The 22,891-nt window shown below is 40.4% G+C and overlaps 1 protein-coding gene and 1 long non-coding RNA gene across 2 annotated transcripts; one reads left to right on the top strand and one right to left on the bottom strand.

The window, feature by feature from the left end:
• Positions 1-18,089, bottom strand: LOC133463747 (uncharacterized). Its single transcript, XR_009784366.1, has 3 exons — positions 18,025-18,089; positions 3,443-3,554; positions 1-100 (listed from the first exon to the last, which is right to left on the bottom strand). It is a non-coding gene; the product is annotated as an uncharacterized LOC133463747 (long non-coding RNA).
• A 776-nt stretch (positions 18,090-18,865) lies between these two features.
• Positions 18,866-22,562, top strand: six2a (SIX homeobox 2a). The gene is made up of 2 exons (XM_061744762.1): positions 18,866-20,047; positions 21,306-22,562. Exons 1-2 carry the CDS (start codon positions 19,488-19,490, stop codon positions 21,616-21,618), a joined length of 873 nt encoding a protein of 290 aa, XP_061600746.1. The 5' UTR covers positions 18,866-19,487; the 3' UTR covers positions 21,619-22,562.
• The last annotated feature ends 329 nt before the right edge of the window (positions 22,563-22,891 follow it).

Below are 22,891 nucleotides of genomic sequence, written 5' to 3'. Positions count from 1 at the left end.
GCCCAGGGACACTTTGGCTCTTGACGGAGTTGGGATCAAACCCACAACCTCCTGGGGAAACCGACTCTACCCATTACTCCACAGTTAACGCCAACAAGCTCTGTAGAATAAAAAAAAAGAAAAAGAAAGAAAGAAAATAAAGTTAATCAAGGTAGAAAGGAAAAAAAATCCACTAACAAAATAAAACATAGATACAACTCACCAAAAGACAGAGCCTGGAAATAAAGCAAATACTAACTTAACATAGAACAGGGACCTTACTAAAGTAATGAGCACAATTAAAATAAAATTAACCTAATGAGAGCAGGCGATCTTAACAAAACATAACATCAGAACCCAGAAACCATAACGACTGCTGCATGTACAGGATTCTGCCGGATTTCACTTTCTGGTTTGGATATTTTACAAGTTCCATGAAACATACCTCATCACTGAACTTTATTTTACTTCTGGTTATATTTTCCTCGAGTGCCTGCCTGGCCGAGAATACGTTTCTTCTGTTTAACAATAGGTCAGGTCTCTAAACGGATAAAAGATCTCTTTATTTTTCTCCATGTTTTATTCCAGCTAATATTTGGATGTAGCGTGCTAAAGATGGCAGGCTCTTCTATCATCACATGGACCTGCTTCTCTTCAACTCCTGGAAATGACTACATAAAACTTTGTAAACATTCACATGCGTGTGGTGAAGTAGCTGAGAAGCTTCTCAGTGGTCTGTTGAGACTCATTGAGAGTGGTTTCTCATGATTAGATTAACTGCTCTCAGTCAAAAAGACAAAGACACAGAAAAGGGAGAAAATGAACAGTATTTATTTAGGTGGACGACAAATTAGTTGTAATGTTTGGAAGAGAAGAGCTAAATAAATGTCACTATGTTTTTAACGATACATCTGATGCTGTGTTTATATCCACTATTGCTCACTATTTTATGTGTGTAAAATATTTATATTGTCATCTATGTATGAAAGAAGTCTATTAAATACTTTTTATTTTTACAGTTGAATGTATTCAGCTCAGGTGTTCTCAAGAGAGAAAAAAACAACTATGTTCATCTTCTCTTCTGAACTGACTTAGTTTATCTTGTGTTGTAAATGTTCGAGCCTTGTATAATCTATTTTTGAGACACCACTCGGCAAATCAACTTAAGTGGGCCACTGACACCTTATATGCGATCTCTTTATTCCTTAAACAAATCAAACCGCTCTTTGAAGCCCTGAAATGTGACTTTTTACTGCAAGTAGCATGGAGAGACAATTTGCTCTTTTCCTGGTAGATATATCATTGCTGTGTGCTGCCCTGCAGCTCGCTGCACACACCACTTTGACTATTTATGGCAGCAGTTAACTTCTGGTGCTCTGGTAAAGAGCTTCAGCAGCAGGTGAACCTGGAGTTACAGCAGAGAGCCATACCTCAGACCTGACACAACATTACAGCGCATAACCTTACTGAGATGAAAAATAATGCACGCTCTGCCTCACCGGGGTTAAAGATTAAACGTGACGCGTGTGTTTGTGAGTGTTTTAGAACCCGTGCTGCGATTCCCAGATTGATTCCAGACTGGTGTTTCTGTCATTTTCAGAAAGGGAATACCCTCTGTCCTCTTTTTTTTTTCCTGCACTACTGCCTCTGTCCATTCACCTGATGGATATCGCACAAAATAACCCACAATGCTTTGCATCCTGCAACATCATGAGGGAAAATGAGACAAAAGAGGGGGGAAGTGGAAAGGAAGACAAAAGAAAGGAAATAGAAACACTATATAATGGAGACTTACTAAAATGGCACAGTCTGCCACTTCCCCAATATTCTGTTTTATTTTATTGTGCTCTATTCTTTTTTATTTTTGCTACACCCAGCTAAGTGTCTATTTTCCCTTCTTCATTCCTGAGGAAGGATCCATCCCTCGGGGCAGTCACTTGAAAACTGTGTCTGTATTGTTGCACCCTGTTTCTTTTGATTACGGGAAGGTCTCACTTTACCCCACTACGCCAAGTCATGCATGCGTGTCGTTTTAGTTACGGTCCCGTGTTTGTGTGTGTGAACCTGTGTATGAATATATGTATCTGCATGCGTGTGTGCACAAGCTGCTACATGTGTGTTGTTTTTTCTTGCAGATTAAAATGTTATCCTCTTTTAGTCAAGCTGCAAGAGCTGTTTTTTCTCTCCAATTTTTTACGTCTTCAGTCTTAACTTTCCACACTTGAAATGTTAAATGTTGTTTTTTCTTGTCGGCTGCTCACTCGCTTCATTCTGAACTTAAAAGAGTAAGCAGAAGTTGAGATGATATGCTCTCTTTTTTCATCACCATCTGGTTTTAACATTATCGTATGCTATCAAAAAATGCTTGGGATCTAAAGCAAGAGGCCATCAGTGGTCACAGAAAGGGGCAACTTACTTCTCATAATCATTTCCAAATGCTTATTACTACCAAATTTTGAAAAGTCAAAGTTAAAAGCTGCAAATAGAGTTGCATAATGTCCAGTAAATTACATGTGACTGGCCGGCAGAACCCCGCTGTCTTCTCCGGGGGGGTCACTGGAGGGTCACGGGCCTTGCCCCTGATCCAGACAGACAGCTTTGATTCCGTGTTTTCCGCAAAACACGAACGGGTGAAATTCATACTTCAGCAATGTCAACTTCCCTCTGCAGCACTGTCACTTACAGACAGGCCTCAGAGAGCACAGCCAGGGAGAGATAGAGATGATATATCCTGTATCATTTCCTGTTCTGCCAAGCGATGTCTTTCTGACCTTGTTCATGATATGTCTCCATGCTTCTCAGTATCCTCCTCCCTGGCGCTTCTATACATGATTCTGTCTGTCTTTCTGCCTGTCTTTCCCTCCCGGCTCTACCTGTGTCCCTCGATCGTCTTCTCGGTTTTCTTCTCCTATGCGCCGATGGCCTGCAGCTGGCAGCAGAAAAGGGCACGCTGTGGGCCAGGAGGGGTATATTCCCCCTCCCTCCCCCTTTATTCGAGGCATCATGCCAGATGCAGCCTCTCTTTCTCTATATACCCATTTTTGACCACATGGTCAGTGGGGAGCGTTTTTCTGTTGATCTTGGACTGCATTTTCAAAAAAACCTTTCCTTCACCCCGTCTGTCTGCACTACATGTCTGACGAAAACGTAGACTCCTTTTTTCCAACCAGAAGTGCTAGTTCTGGCATCTTGAGCGGGCCCTCTGCAACAACACCCCAAAACACGCACACACATAAGCTTAACCACACCTCAACCCCTCCCCCCCATCGCCCCCCTCGCTAAAACATCAAATATTTCATCTTTCAAGCATGGATGCAGAGTCAAGAGAGGGAAAGAGATAAAGACATGCAGTGTATCTATCAAAACAAACTGGGCCGACGCTTCAACAAGTTCAGTTTAGATTGTGGGTATATACCAACAGGAAAGGTGAGAGGCAGGTAAATGTAAACGTTTATTACATTACCATCGACTGCTGTGCCTCTGATGTGCGTTCCCTGGTTTCCTAAAAGCCCTCCTCTGACCAAAGTCTCGCTTCTTCTAATTCCACACAGAGCCTTGGGAATTTATTAAATTACCTAAAATGATCACATAAGAAAAAGAGCTTCAGAATTTGCTGAGGTGCACAGGATAAGCTTTCAGGGCTATCTGCAGAATCTCTTTAATTCATCAAAAGTGTGTGTGTTTTAAGACGTCAAAGTGCCCCAGAGCAGCTTTTTTTGCTGAGTCGGTTGAAATATCCCACATCCTTTTTGTAAACAGGAAAAATAATTCGATGTGGAGAGTGAACAAATTTCAAACGCAGAAGGAATACTGAGATCATATTTTGTATTACTTTTACAGTTGTCTGTGTTTTTGTTATCGTGTACTTCTATATTTTTTTCTCTGTTTTTCAGATTTATATTATGTCAAATGCAAGTCTTGCTGTCAGAGCGCTACATAAATGCCTCGATTTATATCCAAGTTAGTAAATTATTTTTACTTAAAATGTGGATAATATCTCAATGTCCTAAAATTGTTTCGTTTGACCAGAACTTCAAAACTTTGTCAATTTATGAAAAATAGCAACATAATCCTACATGAGAGGTTTGAACTGGAAGATGTTTGGCACTTTGAGTTTTTAAAGTTGACTTCTAGACATTTATTTGTTATCTTACGAAAGCCAGGTACTTTTTTTTACATTTTTTTTATTTTTAGCCAATTTCCACATTTTTCCACATTTCCTTCAACCAATTCCTCTGTGTCCCAGACAGTAAAAAGAGGCAGCTAAGTGTCACCTGCATCTATTAAACTGAGGTTAAAAGGCATCTTTTTCACACTTACAAGACATCAAGTCCGAACACGGAAACGCCACCCAGACAGCAACATCCACATGTTAAACTCCAGGTGTGTGCATGCGCACACAAACACAGCGCTCTGTGTTAATGAGCGTGCACACTCCGTCTGTTTCGCTCTTTCTCGCCCCATCAGGGAATGTAAAGTTTAACAAGCGTTTTGCTATCGGTGACCCCAATGAGGAAGTGTAATCACCGCCAAGAAAGACGACTAATTACCCCAAAACTCAGTGGGTGCCTGCGCTGCTCTGTGTGACTGTGTGACTGTGTGACTGTGTGACTGTGTGACTGTGTGCACTGTGTGTAGGGGTGCATGTATTTACTGATAGCTACAACATTCTTTTGTTTTTTTTTACATTTTTGCAAGCAGATAGCATGACACCCGTTGTCATAAAGTTGCAGCCAGGGTTTGGGAGCAGGTGGGGGCGCAGCAGCTGTGGACTGGTCCATGTGTGTATGCTTAAGAAGAGGCTGCGGTGCTAGTTAACTCTTAGCTGGGTAGATTGGGTGAGCAGGCTAATTTATGTCAGCACTATAGTGAGCTCCGAGATTTATTGATGGTAAAGCAATATGGAGGGATCTGCTTGTTCTGAAACGCCGTGCAGCTCCTTTCCCTGCTCCGTGCTCACAACTCTATGCCCTCCAACTTCCTCCTCCCACCTTCCTTTTGTACAGCATGTCTGTCTTTCACACTGAACCCGGCTGTAACTGTAGACGCTATACTGTTTCTGTGCTGACGCAAAGGACATATGCTCCCTAAAGAAACCATTAGAAGTATCGGAGGGGTTGGACTCTCTCACTCTTGCACACACACACACACACTCGTAGTGCACAGTACATGGCCCACTCCACCATTAATCCATCCGTTTAAAATGACAGAACGCTTGAAATTTGCAGGGGGATTACAGCAAAAGTTTACCTTTGGAGGGAAAGCCAGTTTACTAGCCGAGACGGGACAATAATTTTCAAATGGGTGAAGTGGGAGTACTAAGACAAGGAAGGAAATGCCCTGTAAAAGTTTTGGGAGTGATGTCTGTGTCTCAGCATCAAAACCCCGTATCTGGATGTCGCACAACTTCTGTTTAACATGGTTGTCAATGTGCAGGGATCTTGAGGATTTTTACTAGTTTGGTGGGGCTGTCACACACACACAAAGTCCTGACTCAGTGTCAGTTTCTTTACATCTTCAAATCTTCACACACAAAAACTCATGTTAAAAAAAACAGATGCAACTTTGATTGAATATGTGTTTGTGACAACATGTTATATTTACTTGCCTGTGAGTTTCTCTTTAGTTGAAAGCGGCAGGTCAAGCAGGGAAACTTCAAAGTGTCGGCCCAGAATGCTCAGTGTTTTTATATGCAGACCCGGGTTCTCTCCTAGCTGATGTTGTTTCAAAAGAACCGGTGGCTTATAAAAGCCATGTTAGGGTTATTATGTACATCCTATCTGCTGCAGCCTCCACTGACCCTCAAACTGTGTGTGTGTGTGTGTGTGTGTGTGTGTGTGTGTGTGTGTGTGTGTGTGTGTGTGTGTGTGTGTGTGTGTGTGTGTGTGTGTGTGTGTGTGTGTGTGTGTGTGTGTGGTCATTAGGCAGAGCTACAGTGGAATCCGTTTACTCTCAATAACATTGCTGTTCAGTTTTTGTGAGCCTGAGAGGAGGAATGAACGTCCTGAGTTTATTGGCCATTAGAGAACCCAAGACCTCTGTGTGTGTGTGAACGTGCGTGTGTGTGTGTATGTGTGTGTGTGAGTGCGTGTCAGAAGAGCCAGTTTGTTTGGCTAAGTGAGGCAATTTTAGGTCTTTAAGTATCTCATGTCACTTCCCCTCAAATGGGGGCAAGTGATACAAGCGATCCATTCTTAGCAACACGCATGTATGGACACAAACTTTCCTCACACTCACAACTTATTCCATCCTGAGTAGAATACTTGTTCTGGAATAATAATTAATAAATCAAGCATTTTCCTTTTTTTTCTTTAATTGGCTACATGAACTAATCTAATGACCTCAAACATGCACACTGATGCAGACAACACATCAAGCTGTTTGTCAAAAGAAGACTAATTAATTTTAAATCAAGTAAAGTGTTTCATTATTGGTTCTCGGGGGTGGTCCGCTGTTTAATCATACTGGCTTGAAATCAGACATCTTTGATCTGTGATCGATGAGATCAGCCTGCATCTTCAGTGAACCTGAGATGGCTGGTGATGAAGTGTTTGGAGAGCGTCAGCCCAAAATCAGGCACGGCAGCTAATTTCAAATTAAGTGCGAGAGAAACAAAGAACAGATCACCGGAAAACAGCACTCATTTATTCAAATCTACTTCCTCAGCTCACCACTTTTCTTTTGTGGGAGTTTGGTGAAAAACCTAAAGATATTTGTTTAGTAAAAGTCAAATTAAATGGGGATTGCTCGCGAGTAAACCCAGCAACCTGGTTATTATGAGGCATCATAACACGAAAGCTTTGACAAGTCAATCAGTATATCACAAACTAGAAATGCTGAATCATAATGTCATCAAACAGATGTGGAGGGAATTGATCTTAATTCCAATACCCACCGTGTAACATTTGTAGCAAATTTCTAATTATTAATAACATTATTTCAATGGCACAGATAATTTAATGTTTAAGCAGACATGAATAAATTCACCAGGAGTTGATGATTTTTTGATAAAAGCTGATAAAAACCAACTATGCAGCCCAGTGAGTGATTCTGCACCTGCAGTTTTTCTATTGTTGTTTTTCCTTTTTATATATAATTTGACTTGCTTAATTTACAGGTTGCATATTATATTGCTGTATTTGCTTTTCTCATTGTAAAATTTTGAACTAAAAAAAATTACAATTCTCGTTCTTTGATTTAACTGGATTTTATATTGATCAGAAATTACTATAATCATTAATTTGTGTCTTTCCTCTGCACCTCTTTTCTTCTCTCTTCTTTGCTTTTTTCTGCCCATTTGCTCCCTGGAGTCTGCCGTAATTTTTCCTTTTAAGTCCTCCGCTGCTTCAGAGGAAACTGAACTCTGAACAGCTGTGCTGCTCACTGCCTGTTATGAGTTATGGTGAACTGCTGTCCTCTTGGCTTTTATTGATAATATTACTCTGGCTGGAGTAAATATGACTCTGGCTGCAACAACCCAGCCTGCCCCCTCCGTCACCCCGACACAAGGCCGGGACTAGGACCTAATCATCAGCAAATCGAGCAAAGATTTGATCTATGTTTGCGTGTCTTGTAGTCTCTTCCTGAGCTTCGGATGGTTCTTCCCAGGATGGAAACACAGCATTAAAAAACAAAAACAAAAAAACATCATTGATCTGAGATTCTCTGCGATAAACATCACTGAGCTTTAATCTGACCCCTGGAAGATCCTGCTCTGATACATCTATGTATTCTTTGTCTGCCTGTGCTTCCAGCAGTGCTGTAAATAATGTCTCTGCTTGATGTCTCTGTGGTGCACACACACACACACACACACACACACACACACACACACACACACACACACACACACAGGAACATGCTAGATTTTATTGCATCGTCTGATTTTACAGTATTATTTCCTTTACATTCCTCCTTTTGTCCTGTTTTACCTTCATATCAGATATTAGTTTTTGTCATGTACTGGAAGCAGAAAGAGAGATGTTGCAGAGCTCTCTGGGGTTTTATTTGAAATCACTGTGAGACACATACACACATATACAAACATGTTGAGCCACCAGCTGATTAGGTTTGTGTTGCCCTGACCTGAAGGTGTAAATACTACAGTAAGACCTCGTCTATTAGCTAGACTGAAGTCTGAATCTCTAACTAGTTAAAGGCACAACACACACATGGGGACTCATCTGCCACGTCCACACACACACACACACACAAACACACACACACGCCCCTCACACAAGCATTATACAAGTTGAAGTACTTTGCAGAGCAAGGCAGCTGCTGTTCCCTCACACACTCCAACCATTTCATCTCACCATCCACACACACACGCACACACACAGACACACACACACACACACAAGCCCACTACAGCACATTCACTGCATTCTGACATTCCTCTAACACACACAGGCAGGAAACAAATGTGTCATTTATTAGAGCCTGTTTCCAATCTGCACTGATGATGAATATCTCCGAGACCCCGCCCCTCCGCCCCCCCTCCCACCATGCTGCTCTTGAATATTCTGGGACAAAGAGCTCTTATGAAATTATCCTGTCATTAGAATGACTGCGCTGATTAGATAGCGGGACTGGATTAGCCATCTGCTTGGCTCTGGCTGAGAAATGATATGATCTGAACTAATTACTGAGCATCCCTGTATGAGAGCACGCTGGGGGGTTCAGTTTCAAAATGTGATATGCCATATTCATTTTGAAGCGATAAACAATTTTCTGAGTTGTGGAATTCTTGAGTTGTGTAACAGGATGCTTGGTTGTTAAAAAATAAATGTAATAATTTCCCATTAATCTAATACAAACTTTGATTTGTAAATAAAATGCATGTGTGGAAAAAAAAAGAAACTAGAGAATCCGATGTGGGTACTAGACAGCTATTTTCACACTTACACATATTTCAGATTTTTAATGCCTCTTAGAGCTGAAGCTCAAATGTAGATCAGCCTTGGCTGTGCGCTGCACCGAGAATCGCCGCTGTGGAATGGACATATGTAGCAATTTATCACTTGTCTCTCAACACATCTGTGGGTGGCCCTGCAGCGGGTATTATTGCAATTTGGGGGCAATTGACTGTAATCCTCCCTTGCTTGTGTGAAAGCTCCACATCCCTCTGCCCACCAACAGGCATGTCTTCACTGGAGATGACCTCCAGAGCTGGGACAAAGAGCTTGGGTCTGTTGTAACTCATGCATGGCATCATTATCAGACACCATCAGGTGTTTGCTCTTTGCTTTTTACTTGCAAGGCAAGATATCACATCCTCAAAAACAAAAAAAGGAAAAGTACAAGCACATCTTGGCAGTTTTATGAAAAGCTTTTCAACGTATTTGATAGTAAAAGAAATGCAAATGCATATAATTCATTCATATGCTTTACCACATCATAAAATTGGTCAAAAGTTATTGTTAACACGTGAAAATAAAGTTCAGCTGAAGCCCTCTTCTTCTACTGAGGACAATTCATTGAAAAAGACGCAAGGAGAAGATTGACTATTTATCGGCAAATTTAATTTAGCAACTTCACAATGGTCCATGCATGAAGTTAAAATGTATCTGCAGTTGTGTGAAATTTCACTTAACTTATCAATGTAGGATTTTTTTTCTTTTTGCTCTTGTTTTAAAAGCCAGAAACTAAGCTCATGTTTTGATGCTCTGAATAGTGAAGTGCGTCTTCATTCTGCGCACCGATAGCGCACACAGAGCGTTATTGATGTTTCTGCAGAAGTTGCTTCTGAAGAACTAACTCACACATTTGAGTTCACGCAAAAAGGAATTGGAAATTATTGGAAACAGCCGTGATATTGATACTTTCACTTTCAAACTGAGCAACTTCAAAAATTATTACAGCCCATGCAGACACTGAGCTGAACCTCAGAATAAGATCACAGGTCAGAGGTCAGTCTGTTTCTCCTTTGCCTTTCAGAAGTAGGTAATAAATAATACACTGAAATAAAGCTTAAGATTCCTTGTGTCATTTTATTTTGATGAAAATGCTGCTATTAAAAGGAAACTGTCCTTCTTAGTCCCTACTTAATTATATTTTGTAGCTACTGTATGAAACTGGATGTGTGGAATGTTTTACCTGTCAAACACGGGGGTATTTAAACCTAAGCCATGTTTAGATGTAAGCCCCTTCTCATGTAGCAACCTAAAATGACAAAACCTGCAGCTAACTTGGTCCAAATTTAAAAACGTTAAAGTTTCACAATAAGAGCCCAAATATTATATAATCACATTTTTCTTACTCTATGTGATGATACAGGCTGTGTTTAAGCTGAGGGCACATGACTGAGTACATGTTCAGTACCATCAACTACAAACTCTCACAAGATATGATCCATCATCTACAAACATGTAGGCCATTAAAATAAGAGTTTACATTAACAAATGTAGGATCAGTCTTAGTGGAATCTGTCTTGGACACAGTGAAGCAAATTATTGTATCATATGCACTTTTTGAGAGAAAAAAATCATTGAATTATGACACATTGAATAACTGGAACAACTGGAGAAACTAAACCTTAGTAAAATGTAAATGATGCATGAGGCAGTTCCTCGGCCGGAGCTCCTTTTTCCCCTCAAATTTTCTGTGGCTGCCAGATTGTCTATAATTGTTAGTTTCCTCAGCAAAGTGTTCAGAGGTTTGAAGGCATTAAATGTTCTCCTCAGGCAGAATTAAAAAGCAATCATGAAATTCTGTGCCTCCATTTAAAAAGCGAATGAGCGATACACTAAACCACACTTAAATTTACAGGGTAAACACTTCCCTTCATCTCAACTATCTCATAGTGTGAGCTGGACACAGCTCAATGTTTGATGGATGGTTTTAGTCAAATAGCTTCAGTGTACAAATGGGCTGTATAAAATTAAAATGGGATGTATATAAAACACTGTGTATAAAATTATGAAATGTTAGCTGTTGGATGTAAAACTGACCTACAAGACAGCAGTACGAACAATTGATCTGAAGATAGTTAATTCCTTCTGGGGTGTTCTGATTTATTTGTTTGTCTTTTTAAGCTAATTGAGACTATTTCATTCCCTTTATTATGTTTTTTGGGCCATTATTAGCCATGTTACAGTGTTTAATGTCTCCAGAGGATAAATTGTTGCTGAGTACCAGCAGGTTGACGCTTTTGGTCCAGTGGGAAGAGTAATACTCTAATATAAACTAAATGGCGGTTGGTGTCAGTTTCAGGATATTTTCAGACGAAAAATGAATCCATAGCCATCTCAGTCTGAATCCAAAATTGAGGTTATCTATATTGATTCCCAATTTAAAATGTCCACATTTACACCAACACAAATAGAAGCAGATGTATGCTGTACAGCAAAAGATTTCTTTTTATTTATTCATTTCTTTTTTAACGTAACATATTCTAACTATTTATGGTTTGATGTTGTGCCTATTTACGAGTATGTCCAGTACTGGCAGTATGGATACAACCCTTCCACATCAGTTCTGGCTTAAACAAACAAGTATACTGGCTCGCCATCACGATTTTCTTGAACCCTTACTGGAATGGAGCCACAGCTAACAAAAACTGTCTTCACCTGTGTTCTTCTTCATAGAGCAAGTCAGAATACTCAATTATTTCTGGATAAGAACCAAATGTTGTACAGGCATTCATGGTTTCTTGGTTATCCGTCCAGTCTGATCAGGACATCATTAACCGCTTAGCATCTCAAGTCAATGCAGAAGAAAGCCTTTAGCATCCATTTAAGCTTGCCAGATTTTTTTGTTATTTCATTTTGAGACGGTTTCAGTGTCCGGATTAACATTTAGTTCAGAGCCAAACAGAGCTGATACCATATCATGTCTTTAGAAAATTGAAATTTAGAGAAAAACAAAAGCTCTTCAAAGTTACTGGGACGTAGTAAGAGAGAAAACCTGTCGCTTTACCAAAGACTTATGATTGATTTTCTTTTGCCATTTAAACACTGTGGTTTGATGTGCCATGAGACTGTTTCCCCTTTTACAGTATCAGTACAACCACTGACTCTATCGTGGAAGTATTTACTGCCCATATGGCCAGTGACATGGGGTCAAGCCTTGTGTTTCAAGTGGAACCACAAAGTGTAGTAAAAAAAAGCTGCATACAGGAATGGATACAAATTCAAACATTAGCACATTGCTAATTATTGCAGTCGTTTTTAATAAATTCTTTCCTGAGATACGAGTTCCAGTGCTATAAAAGTGGAAGACTGTCGCATGAGGAAAAAACATTAAGACATTATACAGACTTTTGCTATGAGTGGACAGATCAGGTTGTACATAAAGGAACACTGATCTATAAGATTCACACTAGAGTCCCCTGTTTTTACGTAAAAAGAATACTCTGATTAAGAGTTTAGACTTTTTTCCGAATAAATTTAGATGTAAGTCGCTTTGGATAAAAGCGTCTGCTAAATGACAGTAGTAGTATTAGTAGAAACCTGCCATCCAAGCATTTTTTTTTTTTTTTACTGAGCAGCTTAACAGGACGTACTATAAAACCTTTCCTTTAACAGTAAAGCCGGCTGTGCGTAATTTAACATGATGTATATGTCTGTGTTTCCTTCTCTGTTTAAGTAAAACCAGTTTCCAAAATAAGTCCTTGTCCCAACTCTGGTCTTATTTACGTTGAAATAACATTGTGGCATCACAGTCAAGGCCTTTTTTTGTAATTTCTTCCAGGGGTGGGGCAAACTCTTCCCCTTGTGCTTCTGTCCAAAAGAGGCATTTGTTTGCTGTTTCAAATGTTACATGATCAGAGGCAATTGGTTATCATGATCCAATTATATGTCCCAGCCTACTGACTACTTTGATGCAGAGCAGGCTGAGGTTTATCTGATCCTGCATATTGGTCCCATGGTGGTTTCTTAGTTGCATGCCGTAACAAAATAGTCTGTAGGAGCAGGTTAATCCTCCAGCAAGGTTTCCAGGTTATTCAGAGGATAGAGCATTATGAAATGCATATGAAAAGCAACATAAATATGTCTTTAGTAAATATATCCATGTATATTGAGTATGTGGATTTGCACTGAGCAAAAAACAAAACAAAAAAAGAACTAATTCAAAGTAACCACTTCAAGCCTCAATGCTCTTGCAAGAGAAACACCATGCATGTGGATGTCGTACGCTTTGGTCTGTGCTCTATTTGCCAAATTATAGGTGATAATATTACAAAATTCCTCAGTGGAGTGTGTTTGCAGTCATTTAAAATAAGCCCACAGTGTTGATATAAATCAGTGTATGTGTGAAGCTTATATACCTGCATTTCTTCGCATTGCCAGTTTGACGGGAGACAGGTCTGAGAGGATTTCACCATAAAGGTTACGGACCGTGAAATATCGGAGAAGTGCTGGAACCACTCTCCTCTCTAAATTATGGCCAAAAGCATGCTATACAGTCTTAGTGGTTGAGGAAACGCCTTGGCAGAGCATAAAGGAGTCAGTGTGCAGCTGAAATGACCATGCGACTCCTGAAAATAAACAAGAATCAAATGGAGTGATTGATCGCATAAATTAACCCCAGCAGCAAGCGGCAAGCTCTATATCTTTCCCTCACTCACCACTTACTCTCCACACTCACACGCACACCCGCGCGCGCGCACACACACACACACACATGCACGCACACACAGAGCTACTCATCAGCTTCAGTGACCAGCCTGGTAGAAAAACAGACACTTGTTGCTGTTTGCTCTTGTGCTCAGGCCAGCTGCAGTTTGAGTGTAGGTTTGTTCCACAGCACTGTTGGTGGGTGGGCAGTCTGCGCTGTGAGGCATTGGTTGGTGATGGATAATTAGATACTTAGTAATTTACTGCATTGGGAGGAAAACTGATTTTATTTATATTGCTCACTCCATTTTCTCTTTTTTTTAAATCCCACACTCACACATATACAAAAAACCTCTTATTCTCACTCTCAATCTTATTTAGATCCAGGTATTTTTAAAAGGCTCCTGTTATGCTAATTTTTACACAAGAGTGGACTTGTTTGTTTTAATTTTCAAAAATACTTGTCCTCAAACCATACACTGCTGCACCATCTGTCGCCACTTTCTGCCATAAACGGTCTGTTTTTAACTCGTTTCTCTCTACAAATCACCTCCTCAGGCCTCTTTAGCTTATTGGATAACTATGGCAGAATAAAGGCAGGTGCTCATCCTGCACATGAAGTGTGTCAAGCTTTTCACTAAGCTATAGGCCAGAATGGTAAAGGATCATGTAGGTAAATAAGCAAACACCATAACCACCAGCCTGTGTGGGAGTAGTTTTGTCCTTTGGAAAGAAATAAGTCTCTAATGGATTCTGGTCTTGTGTGACTTTTCAGACATTTTATAGCACATGCAAAAACAAAAGAAAACTGTAAAATATTTAAGTAAAAAAGAAAGGCAGTAAACATATCAAGTCCTCTTTAGTATATCATTTTTTGTTACCTCATAACTTGATTACACATCTTTCAGATACTTGAATGTGTTTGCCTGTGTTGTTTTGAGATAGTAGCCAGAGTTTTTCCTGATTTTGCTGGATATTTTGAATGTAGCGAATCAACGTTTTGCTAAAGATAATAATATAGATACACATCTGTATGAAATCCACATTTAGCAAAGGGATACATTGAATTTAGATATATCGCTGTTTTTCTGCATAAATATGTGACTTAATCGCCATTTAACTCCAAATAATAGATATATCAGATTTGTTTGTGTGTTATCAACATGAATGCATTGTGTTTAGATGTTATTATAATATAGCCTTTTATGGTCAGAAAAAATACAAGTTAAGACAGAAAACCTGTAGAGGATATAAAGTATGATTTATTTTCATTTATTTATACTGTATGCTGTACATAAGCAAATGTTACAGATCAAATTTGTTCAGATGGATGGAAGAAAATCAAAGGACGTAAATCAGTATCTTTTCTGCATGCTTTTATTTGGTTTCTGTGTTCTCTGATGTCAATCAGCTGAAGGTTATGCTTGTCTCACCTTTTAACTGCTTTTTAAATGAAAGGCAATATATACAAGAGCGGAACCGAAATCCAAACCTCCCAATCTGATGAACCTGCCGACCGGTCAGAGCCTTAATGAAATAAAGACAGAACCTTCAGACACACACACCCCACCTCTCTGCCCTGTCTCTCTCTCCGTCTACCCCTCCCTGCTGGGCTGTGTGGTTTTGTGAAATGTCCTCCTTGCGCTATAGGATAGGCCCGCCTCTGGGGTAACAAGATAGATGTAAACAACCAATTATTGGATAGGCCTTCATTCATATCCTTTAACCAGTATTGACACAGAGGTTCTGGCTTTAATAATTTCTTTCTCTCTGCTCAAGTTTGGATTTCTGTCCAAAAAATGAAACTAATCAAGTCGATGTTGCGCTTGTCTGAGATCAGTGTGTGCAGCAGTCTCACAGAATAAAAGTCACATTTAAATCGTCGAGGCCCACCCCAACAGATAGTCTCCTTGCAACATGCACACACACACGCACATCTTGTAATAATCAGCTCAATTAGTGGAGGTCGTGGTGGGGAGTGGCTGAGGTGAGCGGTGGGAGGTTGTGAAAATAGGGGGGTTGGATATTAGAAGGAACGTGATCTTCATTCATCAGTCGCCATAAGAATTACCATTTCAGAGGCAGAGCCCTCTGATCAAACTGATCCGTGGAAGCAAGTGGTTTACAAACATTGTCAAAGGAAAGACATGGGACCCCATGTCATTGCTGGCGCACACGCACGCTCTTCTGATTATGCCAAACCCAAATGAAGATTCTTTCTATTTAGATTCATGCTGTAATCACTTGCTCTGCTCTTGCACTAATCATATCTCCTTTCTGCTGCCAAAAGCCACTTTCCTTATCATTAACCTCTCTGACCTTTGGCTGCTGCATTGAGGCTCAGTCTGCATTGAGATATACTGTAAGTGGATCATAAGGTTACAAAAGATCAGTAAGAGGATGATGTTGATTGAGACTGAACTTGAAGATTTCTAGATCACTAAGAGTGTTATATCTGAAAATATGTATGTTGGACCACGATGACAAAAAGTAATTAATGCCTACAGGTCCATGGAAATTCAAATATATAGATAAGAAAAAGACTTTTGCCCAAACACTGACTCATGCATTATCATTTTATCTATAATGTTTAAGAATGACCCTCACTGGTGCTCCCTCAGGGTCTGAGCACTGTTTCCTTTGTTGTGATGCCTTCAAATGATTCAAATTACCAAAATATATATACAGATATATTTCAATGGAAACAGCAGTAGGCAGCATCTATCTACAGGGAGACAAAAACTCAGTTCTGGCCAGCCAAATCTAAGGCAAGGAACTTTGCTAAAAACATAAATAAAAAATGAAATCAGAGGAATTATATCATAGCTTGTGTGTATAACTTCTCAATAAGAGCACATTGGGAGTATTTTAAGGTCAGGCGGATAAGCTGTGATAGTTTACAAGGCGTATCTGAATGGCCTTTTGATACAGTTAGAAATGTAAAATTGATACGATACATAACTTTGCAGGAGAATAGTGTGACCACTGTCAGCACATTTCCAGCCGCCCCGTCATCGGTGGGGGAGCCTCGGTATGTTTTGGACTGTATTACAACAGGCATTCGGGTGTTTGTGTTAGATGGATGGAGATGATAAGGGTTATCTGAAATCTGTTTAAAAATGAATGTCTGTCAAACTGTGTTCTGGGCCGCTCTTGCTTTCACTCATCAGCCTGTTCTCACAGTTCAAGCGTGCGAGCGTCGGAGTTTAATTTGTATCTTTATGGGCAATTTAAAATTAAACAATCATTTGCAATATTATATTACATTAAATTAAATTATTATTATTATTATTATTATTATTATTATTATTATTATTATTATTATTATTATTATTATTATTATTATTATTATTATTATTATTATTATTATTATTGTTATTATTATTATTATTATTATTATTATTATTATCAGTGTTGTTGTTGTCCTTTTTGTTATTTTTATTAATATTATTGTTGTTGTTGTTATTATTATTACATGGGAATGATAAGGGAAAACACGACTTCCCCTGCTCCGTTTTTTTCTACGTTTTTGCCCCTCTCACTATCCCTTAGAGGCGACCCCCGGTCCCCTGAGGATTACCATCAGTCACACTAATTCTTTAATACTCTAAGAACTGCGCTTCAGGCGAAACCCAAGTCAATTTATTAAACAAAGAGAGAACACAAGGCGGAAACTGAGCTCAGGCTCCCCTTACTGCTCTTTATTACTGCTGATGAACTCATTTCATAATCACAGTAATAATTTGTTTTAAGCAGCTGCGCCTTCCCTGTATCAGGCTCATCGAAAATTTATATTATTATTAGTAGTATTAATATTATAAGTACTATTATTGTTGTTGTTATATTGACGTTGATGCCGCTTTAAAATTGAGGGCAACAATCAAATGAGGTTCATTAAATATATATATTTTTTAAGTGTTCTCTTTTTTTGCAACCCCGTATTTCTTCCTTTAAGATAAGGCAGCGTGTGCCAGCTCTCCTCCAATCATGTACTGTTGTACCTTAAGTCCTATCTGAAGTGGTGGCCGGAGCAACAGGTCTGGAGGAGAGAGGCGTGTGTGTGCGTGTGTCAGTGGGATGTTGAGCAGCTGTGTGGAGTGATGTGACACCGCCGTGGGTGTAGCTGACAATCGTATCCCTAATTAAGAGGTCCCACGGTCACACGATAGAAATCTGCCAACTGGTCAATCTGTGGCTTTAAGTCAAAAACGCACGCCTGTCTTTGTGACACGTGTGTCCGTGTAGCCCAATTTCTTATAGTATAAATCAATTTTTTGCACCCATTTTAGTCCATTATTTGCATTAATATTCTATATTAATTTTTAAAACTTCTTTAAACCCTCTCCATTTTTAATTTTCGCTTTTAAAATTGGGTTTTTCTTCTAACCGAACTCTTGTTTGTGCTTTGGATCATCTTTTTCTGCCTCCTCCGCTGCACCACCGTGTCATCCGAGGTCTATGATATGAACAGAAAATGTAATCTCACCGTTGCGCTGGTGGATGTTTCCCTTCAGCTGTTGCCCGCCGACTCTCCTCCTGCCTGCTCAGCTCTGCTGCAGCTTGTAACGTGCACGAGCTGCTTTCCCCATTAGTCCGGCTTCACACCTTAACATTGTTCATGCAGTGTGCGCTGCCGCAGTCACTGCCTCAGCCCTCATTTGAGTATTCATTATATTTATCACGTGCATTGCACTAAAAACCTGATCAGGGCACGGGTCTACTTATATTTGTTTAGAAAACTTAATTCTGGATATTATTGCGGAAGGATAATACATCTTGAAATGTTATTTTGCTTATTTCTCTAAATTAATTAAAATATTAAAACTTAAGATTCACCTAACATCCTAAGATTCTCATGCAGATCCTAATAAAAGTCTAGAATATTCTCACATCAACACATTTTTTGGAGATCATTAGTTTTCTGAAACCATTACTTTTCAGCTAATGTGTTTTTCTTATATTTCTTATAATTTGGTCTGAAAGAAACCACCCTAAACAACAGTTCCCCCAGTTTACCAAGTGAACTTACACTGATTGGAAGTGATATACTTTCCCTCCTTGCAGGATCTGTCTCGTGTATTTTTTGTTTATTCTAAATCAGTGCTTTTAATTGTCCGACTTGTTTGACAGTTACTTCACTTGTGTGAAATAAGTGTTTTAAAGTACCAAACATTACGAAATGGTGATTAATTTGTGAGAGGTGCAGGGGAGGCGCGCAGGCAGCGGCTCCGTGCGCTCTGGCGCCATCCTTCCCCCGGCCGCGGATCAGCCGCTCCTTCTCCACGATGATCCCCACACAGCCCTGAGCTCTTTGGCTGCTGGAGGTGTCTGTCAAACTGAAGGAGGAGGATAAAAACAGTTTTGGAGTAAAAAATCAGGGAAATATTTCTATTGGTAGGCGGACCGGTCGTGAAGAGAACAATCGCGTCGACTTTGCCAGGGAGCCACCTCAAAGCGTATCAGGTTACTTTGAGTGACAGCGTAACCATGGCAAATAATTTGACTAAGGCTATTGTCTTATCCTCACCATCCCCGGGTCAGATAACCGACCAATCAGAGTTCATATAATCGCCTGTCTTGCCAGCTTAGAATAATATTATTAAAACGAGCCAGCGAGCCTGCTCTCCGTGTGTAGTTTATGTTGAAACGGCATACAAAAGGTGGAGTGGGACGGTGGAAGGAGTAGCAACTTTCTCTCATTCTCCGCAACTTTATGAGGAATTGTCGCCTGGGGTTTTTGCATGGCTGAATATAGGCTTTAACTTGTTCTGCTGTGCGCAGTTGGATATTACCAAAGCGCGTTCGGTTCAAAGTTTTTTAGGCTGCGCTTTCGGGGGGACCTTTTGACACTGATGGACTTAATGCGTCTTGATTTAATGAGAGACTGATATAGGAAAGACGTGGAAGTGAGGCACAATATAATCATCCCTTTGGTTTTACCTTGTCGCTATGTCAATGCTTCCGACGTTTGGTTTTACGCAAGAACAAGTGGCGTGTGTGTGCGAGGTCCTCCAGCAAGGGGGGAACATCGAGCGGCTGGGGCGCTTCCTCTGGTCGCTGCCGGCGTGCGAACACCTCCACAAAAACGAGAGCGTGCTCAAGGCGAAAGCCGTGGTCGCCTTCCACCGGGGGAACTTCCGAGAGCTGTACAAGATCCTGGAGAGCCACCAGTTCTCGCTGCACAACCACCCGAAGCTGCAGCAGCTGTGGCTCAAGGCGCACTACATCGAGGCGGAGAAGCTGCGCGGCCGGCCGCTCGGAGCCGTGGGGAAGTACCGGGTCCGGAGGAAGTTCCCCCTGCCCCGCTCCATCTGGGACGGAGAGGAGACCAGCTACTGCTTCAAGGAGAAGAGCCGGAGCGTGCTGCGGGAGTGGTACACCCACAACCCCTACCCGTCCCCGCGGGAGAAGAGAGAGCTGGCCGAGGCCACGGGACTCACGACCACACAGGTCAGCAACTGGTTCAAAAACCGACGGCAGCGAGACCGAGCAGCTGAAGCCAAAGAAAGGTAGGAGGAAAAACAAGAAGACACGATTATTATTATTATTGTGTTCATTATTTGATGTTATATGTCAAAGAAAAAATTGGGCTCAGTCACAAAAGCTTCTGCATGTGTGAGAAACTAATTTGTTGACAGTTTATTTTGCCTAAAACTATTTTAATTTCCTTTTTTTAATATTTTCTACCAGATGCGTCTTTATGGAGCAAATCATATTAGAGGATATTCAAAATCAAGTCCTCTGCTTATTTGCTTGTTTGAGCGAAAAAATTGAAAATGAAAAAATTAAAGGGCCCTCGTCAGGTAAATTGCAAGGTCACCAAAGCTATAATTACCCTATACTTTGTATTTGAGAAACCGCATTTAATAATAACACGAAATTTGACTTTCATGTCGAGATCAGAGAATTGTTGTTCCCCTCGCGGATGCTGATGTGAGCACAGAATAAACATATCAGAACTTGTCTAAAAGCTCTTGTGCGGTACACTTGATGTGGCTGCCTGTCTCGCCGCCTCATCAGCCCGCTTGACATTTCATTGGGACCAAAGTCTGCTCGTTTCAAAGTTTGGAAATCACACACATGCGAGCGCGCAGGGGAGGTTTTGGAGAGGTGTTGCAGTCAGGTGCTCGCTCTTCGCTCGGTGTCCTCTTTCAGCCCCTGGCCACTAATTTGGACTGAAAGCTCCGTAAATCATGTCATGACCAAAAAGCCTGCGTAACGTATGAACTGTGTCACATGGAGCCTAAAAACGCACTGGTTTGAAATGTACATGGAAAGGCGGACGTTCCTCACTTTGAGTTTATCCACAGGCCAAATTCATTTGTTCTAAATACAAACACTTTGAGCAGTGAAGCAGATTTATGGCCCCGCTGTCACAGCTCGCCACTATGCGCTGCTGAAGTTAGCTGGGGATTTAAACTATTTCTGGGACGTATTAATTGTTTGCATCATGGAAAAGCATGACTGATCCATTTTAAACCTTTATAACAATTATGTATATAATAACGATGTTATTGGAGCTGTTGTAAATATGCCCAAAGCCAGTTAAAATATTAAAATTACACGCATGTGCGCCTTTTCCAAAATATTCTTTTATCAGCTTTAGGTTGTATATTAATATGCATTTAATTAATCTTGATTATATTCTTAGAATATTCACTAATAATTATAGCTGACTTCTTTTTCTTTTCCACGAGTAAGCTACTTGTTGCATGGGTTTATTCATACTGGCAGCCAACTTATATGATGTTGTTTTCCGTTTAACAGAGAAAACAACGAGAACTCCAACAGCAATAGTCACAACCCACTGACTTCTTCCATGAATGGAAATAAATCTCTATTGGGGAGCTCGGACGACGAAAAGACGCCCTCGGGGACTCCGGATCATCACACGTCCCAGAGCCCGGCTCTGCTGCTCGGCCCGAGCAGCGGTTTACCGGGGCTGCACGGCCTGGCGCCCCCGCCGGGCCCCAGCGCCGTCCCGGTGCCCGGCGGCGCGGAGCCGCACCACCACCACACGCTGCACCACGACTCCATACTGAACCCTATGTCTTCGAATCTAGTGGACCTTGGCTCTTAAAACAAAAAAAGAAAGAAAAGAAAAGAAAAAATCTGCAAGAAATGGGGACAAAGAGCACCAGTTTTGTCCTCTCTCTCTTTTTTTCCCCCTTTTTTTCGGGAAAGTAATTTACAGGGTGGCGTGAGTTAAGCTTCAAGCACATGCGGCAAAGGCAGGCAGACTGGAACAGTGAGAAAAACAGCCACCGTAACAAATCACTTCGTCTCATATTCAACTTTAAAAAATCTTTTTCTCAACGAGTGGGGAAATCAAATCTGCCGGTGTGCGCGTGACCTCCTCTTATCCCCAAATTAAAACGTTTGCTTGTTGGGTTTTTTTTCTCCAGAAACAAGTGTCCAGAGCAGAGCACTTAGAACTTTCCACAGAAAAGATCAAACTTGTACCATATTCCCTCGCCACTGGGATCATTTCACTCACACTTGCTTGAGAAAAATATTCTTTGAGAAATGAATAGATTTGTGATTATATGTCTTGTTAAGACGGATCTTTTTGCAGTGGTGGATAAGAGAAAGAAAAAGATCTTACCGGAATGTAATAACGTAACATGTTATATTGTTGAAAACAATAAAGTGTCTTAATTCTTGTTATTACCGTTGTTATTTTAGGAGTTTAGATCATGACTATCACCAGACAAAAGTTAAATACCCCATGCCTTTTTTGTTAATATGGGGCGTTTTAAGAGAGCCATAAGCAGTTTTTTTATTTTATTTTATTATTATCTGTTTTTTCTTGTTGTAGAGGAAGATGGGCTTACTGCTGGCTTATAATATTCTTACAAGTGTCTTATAAGAGCCGTGATAAGATGAAGTATCTTAATCTCCTGACATTATTAGTAGTGTTTACATTTTCACTTGGAAAGAGACTGCATGTAAACCTTGCGATAAATGATGAAGCATAAATCGACTTATAGTTTCATATATCCTTTACAATAAAAGAAAAGCATACATGGATTAAAATGGAGGACTTCTTTGAGTCTGAATGATTTTTAACTATTCATTACAATTGTCTCCAATATGTTTGCTTCCTCACGGATTACTTTTAAATGGTTCAAGATGTGAGATGTTGGATAGGATGTTTAAATGAGTGCAGATATTCCACTTTAGACCTGTTTTAGTTGTTGCAGGGAAAAAACCTCCAGAGTTATGAAAAAGTGCTTCCGTAACGAGTGTGTGCACTTCCTGGTAGTTGTCTTGCGCTTTTTATTGGTGTTTTTTTCACGTGTGTGGTGTAGCATTGATACCAGAGAAAAGGACACAGCGTGCGGATGTTGAAG

Source organism: Cololabis saira, chromosome 17 (genome assembly GCF_033807715.1).
Source record: "Cololabis saira isolate AMF1-May2022 chromosome 17, fColSai1.1, whole genome shotgun sequence".
NCBI lineage: Eukaryota > Metazoa > Chordata > Actinopteri > Beloniformes > Belonidae > Cololabis > Cololabis saira.
Note: the sequence above shows the minus strand (reverse complement) of the source record. Positions and strands in the feature narration are given on the sequence as shown.